Source organism: Palaemon carinicauda, chromosome 1 (genome assembly GCF_036898095.1).
Source record: "Palaemon carinicauda isolate YSFRI2023 chromosome 1, ASM3689809v2, whole genome shotgun sequence".
In the NCBI taxonomy this organism is placed as follows: Eukaryota; Metazoa; Arthropoda; class Malacostraca; order Decapoda; family Palaemonidae; genus Palaemon; species Palaemon carinicauda.
The window spans coordinates 110,029,808-110,037,307 of record NC_090725.1 but is presented as its reverse complement, the minus strand read 5'-3'; the positions used below and the strand labels follow the sequence as shown (position 1 = coordinate 110,037,307).

General features: G+C 32.9%; 3 protein-coding genes across 3 annotated transcripts in view; 1 reads left to right on the top strand and 2 right to left on the bottom strand.

The window, feature by feature from the left end:
• Positions 1 to 996, bottom strand: part of LOC137654046 (DNA ligase 1-like) — a 3,019-nt gene extending 2,023 nt beyond the window's left edge. Inside the window, exons 1-2 of the mRNA XM_068387700.1 lie at positions 869 to 996; positions 582 to 748 (exon numbers count right to left, since the gene is read on the bottom strand). Of these exons, the coding sequence (XP_068243801.1) occupies positions 582 to 748; positions 869 to 996 (295 nt within the window). The remainder of the gene's footprint in view (positions 1 to 581; positions 749 to 868) is intronic.
• Positions 997 to 1,060: 64 nt separating this feature from the next.
• On the bottom strand, positions 1,061 to 2,003 carry LOC137653968 (putative uncharacterized protein DDB_G0271982). Its single transcript, XM_068387627.1, has 3 exons — positions 1,987 to 2,003; positions 1,360 to 1,533; positions 1,061 to 1,238 (listed from the first exon to the last, which is right to left on the bottom strand). The coding sequence occupies exons 1-3, from the start codon at positions 2,001 to 2,003 to the stop codon at positions 1,061 to 1,063; spliced, it is 369 nt and encodes a 122-aa protein (XP_068243728.1).
• Positions 2,004 to 3,498: 1,495 nt separating this feature from the next.
• Positions 3,499 to 7,500, top strand: part of LOC137653894 (aspartate and serine-rich protein-like) — a 5,251-nt gene continuing 1,249 nt past the window's right edge. The window contains exon 1 of the mRNA XM_068387553.1: positions 3,499 to 3,515. Coding sequence (XP_068243654.1) covers positions 3,499 to 3,515 — 17 coding nt within the window. The remainder of the gene's footprint in view (positions 3,516 to 7,500) is intronic.

The following is a 7,500-nucleotide window of genomic DNA, read 5'->3' as shown; positions in this document are numbered from 1 at the left end:
ATATCTCTTGCTTCTCTTTTGGTTTAATATCTCTTGCTTTTCTTTTGGTTTAATATCTCTTTTGCTTCTCGTTTGGTTTAATATCTCTTGCTTCTCTTTCTCTTTTAGTTTAATATCTCTCGTTTTTATTTTGGTTTAATATCTCTAGCTTCTCATTTGGTTTAATATCTTTGCTTCTCTTTTGGTTTTAATATCTCTTGCTTTTCTTTTGGATTAATATCTCTTGCTTCTTTTTCTCTTTTGGTTTAATATCTCTTGCTTCTCTTTCTTTTTTGGTTTAATATCTCTTGCTTCTCTTTCTCTTTTGGTTTAATATCTCTTGCTTCTCTTTTGGTTTAATATCTCTTGCTTCTCTTTCTCTTTTAGTTTAATATCTCTCGTTTCTATTTTGGTTTAACATCTCTTGCTTCTCTTTTGGTTTAATATCTCTTGCTTCTCTCTTTCTTTTGGTTTAATGTCTCCTGCTTTTCTTTTGGTTTAATGTCTCTTGCTTCTCTTTCTCTTTTGGTTTAATATCTCTATCTTCTCTTTCTCTTTTAGTTTAATATCTCTCGTTTCTATATTGGTTTAATGTCTCTTGCTTCTCTTTTGGTTTAATATCTCTAGCTTCTCTTTCTCTTTTTGGTTTAATATCTCTAGCTTCTCTTTCTCTTTTCGTTTAATATCTATAGCTTCTCTTTCTCTTTTTGGTTTAATATCTCTTGCTTCTCTTTCTCTTTTTGGTTTAATATCTCTAGCTTCTCTTTCTCTTTTGGTTGATATCTCTAGCTTCTCTTTCTCTTTTTGGTTTAATATCAATTGCTTCTCTTTCTCTTTTTGGTTTAATATCTATAGCTTCTCTTTCTCTTTTTGGTTTAATATCTCTAGCTTCTCTTTCTCTTTTTGGTTTAATATCTCTAGCTTCTCTTTCTCTTTTGGTTTGATATCTCTAGCTTCTCTTTCTCTTTTTGGTTTAATATCAATTGCTTCTCTTTCTCTTTTTGGTTTAATATCCATAGCTTCTCTTTCTCTTTTTGGTTTAATATCTCTAGCTTCTCTTTCTCTTTTTGGTTTAATATCTCTAGCTTCTCTTTCTCTTTTGGTTTGATATCTCTAGCTTCTCTTTCTCTTTTTGGTTTAATATCAATTGCTTCTCTTTCTCTTTTCGTTTAATATCTCTAGCTTCTCTTTCTCTTTTTGGTTTAATATCTCTTGCTTCTCTTTCTCTTTTTGGTTTAATATCTCTAGCTTCTCTTTCTCTTTTGGTTTGATATCTCTAGCTTCTCTTTCTCTTTTTGGTTTAATATCAATTGCTTCTCTTTCTCTTTTTGGTTTAATATCTATAGCTTCTCTTTCTCTTTTTGGTTTAATATCTCTAGCTTCTCTTTCTCTTTTGGTTTGATATCTCTAGCTTCTCTTTCTCTTTTTGGTTTAATATCAATTGCTTCTCTTTCTCTTTTTGGTTTAATATCTATAGCCTCTCTTTCTCTTTTGGGTTTAATATCTCTTGCTTCTCTTTCTCTTTTTGGTTTAATATCTCTAGCTTCTCTTTCTCTTTTTGGTTTAATATCTCTAGCTTCTCTTTCTCTTTTTGGTTTAATATCTCTAGCTTCTCTTTCTCTTTTGGTTTAATATCTCTCGTTTCTCTTTTGGTTTAATATCTCTTTTGCTTCTCTTTTGGTTTAATATATCTTGCTTCTCTTTCTCTTTTAGTTTAACATCTCTCGTTTCTATTTTGGTTTAATATCTCTTGCTTCTCTTTTGGTTTAATATCTCTAGCTTCTCTTTCTCTTTTGGTTTAATATCTCTTGTTTCGCTTTCTCCTTTTCATTTAATATCTCTAACTTCTCTTTCTCTCTTTTGGTTTAATATCTCTTGCTTCTCTTTCTCTTTTTGGTTTATCTCTTGTTTCTCTTTCTCTCTTTGGTTTAATATCTCTAGCTTCTCTTTCTCTTATGGTTTAATATCTCTTGTTTCTCTTTCTCCTTTTCATATAATATCTCTAACTTCTCTTTCTCTTTCATGGATTAATATCTCTTGCTTCTCTTTCTCTTTTTGGTTTAATATCTCTTGCTTCTCTTTCTCTTTTTGGTTTAATATCTCTAGCTTCTCTTTCTCTTTTGGTTTTAATATCTCTTGCTTCTCTTTCTCTTTTTGGTTTAATATCTCTAGCTTCTCTTTCTCTTTTGGTTTAATATCTCTTGCTTCTCTTTCTCTGTTGGTTTAATATCTCTAGCTTCTCTTTCTCTTTTTGGTTTAATATCTCTTGCTTCTCTTTCTCTTTTTGGTTTAATATCTCTTGCTTCTCTTTCTCTTTTCGTTTAATATCTCTAGCTTCTCTTTCTCTTTTGGTTTGATATCTCTAGCTTCTCTTTCTCTTTTGGTTTAATATCTCTTGCTTCTCTTTCTCTTTTCGTTTAATATCTCTAGCTTCTACTTCTCTTTTTGGTTTAATATCTCTATCATCTCTTTTGGTTTAATATATCTTGCTTCTCTTTCTCTTTTTGGTTTAATGTCTCTAGCTTCTCTTTCTCTTTTGGTTTAATATCTATTGTTTCTCTTTCTCCTTTTCATATAATATCTCTAACTTCTCTTTCTCTTTCATAGATTAATATCTCTTGCTTCTATTTCTCTTTTTGGTTTAATATCTTTAGCTTCTCTTTCTCTTTAAGGACAATTTATATGACAGTATGGATAAATACAAAGTGTAAGAATATGTTCTCTCTCTCTCTCTCCTCTCTCTCTCTCTCTCTCTCTCTCCTCTCTCTCTCTCTCTCTCTCTCTCTCTCTCTCTCATCAGAAATTAGTCTGAATATATTAAAGCATCTACAATTCTTAAGAGAGTTTCGATGGAAACCGAATGTAAAAATATGCCAATTTATTTGAGACTCTCTCCTCTCTCTCTCTCTCTCTCTCTCTCTCTCCTCTCTCTCTCTCTCTCTCTCTCTCTCTCTCTCTCTCTCTCTCTCATCAGAACTTAGCCTGAATATTTTAAGGCATGGACAAAATATATGAGGGTATGGATAAATACACAATGTAAGAATATGCTAAGTTCCTCTCTCTCTCTCTCTCTCTCTCTCTTCTCTCTCTCTCTCTCTCTCTCTCTCTCTCTCTCTCTCTCTCTCTCTCTCTCTCTCTCTCTCTCTCAGAAATTAACCAGAATATATTAAGGCAAGGATAATTTATATGAGAGTATGGATAAATACAAAGTGTAAGAATATGTTCTCTCTCTCTCTCTCCCTCTCTCTCTCTCTCTCTCTCTCTCTCTCTCTCTCTCTCTCTCTCTCTCTCTCTCTCATCAGAAATTAGACTGAATATATTAAGGCATCTACAATTCTTAAAAGAGAGTATCAATGGAAACCCAATGTAAAAATATGCCAATTTATTTGACTCTCTCTCTCTCTCTCCTCTCTCTCTCTCCTCTCTCTCTCTCTCTCTCTCCTCTCTCTCTCTCTCTCTCTCTCTCTCTCTCAGAAATTAACCAGAATATATTAAGGCAAGGACAATTTATATGAGAGTATGGATAAATACACAATGTAAGAATATGCTAAGTTCCTCTCTCTTTCTCTCTCTCTCTCTCTCTCTCTCTCTCTCTCTCTCTCTCTCTCTCTCTCTCTCTCTCTCTCTCTCTCATCCCCAGCCTCCACGTCAATCAAACTCTCCCCCCAGCTTCTCCTCTACACAGCAACTCACACCTCCCCTATTCCACCCTATTAGATATGCTTAAGATTGATTAAGCACACTTAGTTTTCTTTACTTACATCCCGACTTCATTAAAACCTGGCAGCAGTTGGGCGTAAATCACCGTAGTTTTATTATTATTATTATTATTATTATTATTATTATTATTATTATCATTATCATTATTATTATTATTTATTATCTATTATTGTTATTATACTTATTATTATTACTATTATTATTATTATTATTATTATTATTATTATTATTACTAGCTATGCTACAACCCTAGTTGGAAAAGCATGATGCTATAAGCCCAAGGCCTCCACCAGGCAAAAATAGCCTAGGAAGGAAAGGAAATAGGGAAATAAACGATATAAGAAGTACTGAACAATTAAACTAAAATATTTCCAAAACATTAACAACACTAAAACAGATATTTCATGTATAAGCTATAAAAAGACTTACGTCAACCTGTTCAACATCAAAACATTTGCTGCAAGTTTGAACTTTTTGAAGTTCTACTGATTCAACTACCCGATTAGGAAGATCATTCCAAAACTTGGTCTCATTTACATTAAGGTTTTATCAAACAACAAATAAATATTCTCCCAATAGCAAAGGTTTTCTGAAGACGAGAGAGATGTTTGTGTTTATTTATAAACACCGACTGCGCAGCTGTTCTCCTCCTAAGTCACTGACATTCATTAATTAGCAAAATGTCAGGCGGGTATTTGAATCCGGCTATGGGTTGATGATGATGATGATAAGAGTCTAAAAGTCTATAAGTCTATTCTATTGATCTAGAGATGTTTTTATCATTTCTAAAACATACGGAGAGAGAGGATAGGTCGATAAATACTATGGATTTATCTATGGTTTCCAATGAAACAGGCATACATATATGTTATATACACATATATAACCTATACACATACATAAATATATATATATATATATATATATATATATATATATATATATATATATTTACAATATACACTTATATATACATAATTATATTTATATATTTCAAAATATATACAATAAACACATGTATACACATATATATTTCAAAACATATTCAAAAATAAATACAATAAACACATGTATATACTGTACATATATATTTCAAAACATATATATATATATATATATATATATATATATAATATATATATACACACACACAAATTCCGGGCCGCTTCCCCCCCAAAAAAAAAAAAAAAAGAATTTAACCGATCCTCATACCTGCCATGAAAAATGCCAGCCAGCCATAATTTCGATTCGGGTATAATCGGTTATTTATTCACAACCCAGTTCAATCACAGCGTGTGTGATTTACATCGTTTAATAATGAATCTGGCAGTAATTGCTTGTGTGTGTATGTATGTATGTATGTGTATGCCCCCATACTTGCATGCAGATAAAATGGCTGGCGATATTGTTTTTGTTCCTATAACACAGTTTGCCTCTTTTTTCCTTCAACGATTTTTCGTCAGTGAATGTGATAGGCAGATGGCCCAGGAGACCAGTTGGGATACGAATAGGGAAATTTTGTTTCTTTATAAACTGATATCAGAATAAATTGATATGACCGGATTGTGGAATGAGCTTCCTAATCAGGTAGTTGAATCGGTGGAACTTCAAGAGTTCAAACTTGCAAAAAAAAAGTATTTTTTAATGTTGATCAGGGTGACATTATTTTCTATTCACATTTTATATATGAAAGACCTATTTTAATGTTTATGTACTTAAAATATTTTATTGTAACTGTAGTATATGTATTTCCTTATTTCTTTTCCTCCCTGGGCTATTTTTCCACGTTGGCATCCTCGGGCTTATTGCATCCTGCTTTTCCAACTAGGGTTGCAGCTTAACTACTACTACTACTACTACTACTAGTAGTAGTAGTAGTAGTAGTATTAGTAGTAGTAGTTGTTGTAGTAGAAATACAATAAATGCAGCCCTTTTTAGTCCACTGCAGGATAAAGGCCTCAAACATGTCCTTATTTGTGTCTGAGGTTTAGCTATTTTATCACTAAGGTGGTCACTGCGGATTGGTGACGGTGGGAGACTTTGGTATGATCGCTCACAGCAAACCAAGTATGGGTGGCCCTGGCTAGTACAGCTTTATCTATGGATAGATAGATAGATAGATATATTGATGGATAGAAACGAAATGTGACATATTATATATCTTTCATTTCAATCGAACCTTTCTTTATCCAATTATGAAATCATGAGCATAATGCAGGCAATGAAAAATACTACTCACTCAAAAGGAGTAACTTAAAAATAAAGAAAAAAAATCCTATACTCGTCTAGGACTACTCTCTCTCTCTCTCTCTCTCTCTCTCTCTCTCTCTCTCTCTCTCTCTCTCTCTCTCTCTCTCTCTCTCATTTACAGGGTTGTGGTGGCCGATGTGGTAACGTCCCAGACTGGTGAACGCCAGACAGGGAGTTGAGTCCCGCTCAAACTCTTTAGTTTCTTTGGTCGCTGCAACTTCACCATCCTTGTGAGCTAAGGAGGAGGGTTTGAGGGAGCCCATAGGTCCATCTGCTGAGTCATCAGCAGCCATTGGCGTGCCCTTCTTTGTCCTAGCTTGGGTGGAAAGAGGGCTTAGGCGCTGATCATATTCATATATGACCAGTCTCTAGGGTATTGCCCTGCTTGAAGGGCAATGTTCCTTGCCTCTGGCATTCATGGGCGACTCTTAAACCTTTTATAGCATCCAAGGAATCTGGTACTTTAATCAACAAGCCATGATAGTTTTCCACCGTATACAAGTATAGTTCTTGTCAGACACACTAACTATAGACGACATATGCACACACGCTGGAGACTGTAGTGTACCCCCAAGGTCATACTTCTAACACAAGGTATCCTGTCCAGTCGATTAGAATGTACAATCCTCTTGGACTTAAAATGAGTTGATGTTGAGAACCGATCTTCATAGATAAAAGGGTTCTAGTTTCCCATATCTGTTCAATCAAGCTGAATACAAAGAACATAAGATAAGAAATAATGGGGCTTGCAAAAGAGAGATAAACGTGTTTTAAACATGAGGCAAAGGAAATGAAATATAAGGTTAGACAAAAATTCGGACGCAGCCTATGATAGAAAAAATATAGATCTAAGGCAAATACAAAATAAAAATATAACTTGTGAAATAAAATAAGGAATGCATAAGATAAGATAGAAATAGGAAATTAAGTGGGGGAAAATGAGATTTAAGATAAGAAGATGGATTGAACATTAAAATAGATTAAAAGTCAAAAGTTTTTTCCATGTTATCTATGTCTGAAAATGTATTTTTTTTTTATTCTATATCTATCAATATTTTTCCATCTTACCTTTGTCTCAAAACGTATTTTTCTTTACTTCCTATTTATATCTCAGTTTTAACCTTGGCTTCCTCTATAATACATCTTAATAGAGAAGCCAGAATTAAACAGACATACAACAACGACCTCATAACCCAGAGTTATCTTTAATCCACAAATCTCTCTAGAATGACAAAGATCAGACTATTTAAAAGAAGACTAATTCCAGAGGTGAGGAACAAAGCACATATGGCAGTAACAGAAAAGATTGATTAAAATTACGTTGGGCAAAGTTAAAACCGAATTCTACTTCACTTTCCTTAAGCAGTGTTGACTATTTCTTTAACCAAATAGATATAGCGATAGATCAAAAAATTTTCACATTCAAAATACACACACGCGCGTGTATATATATATATATATATATATATATATATATATATATATATATATATATATATATATATATATATATATATATATATATATATCCTTTCTGAGATTTGATATCTT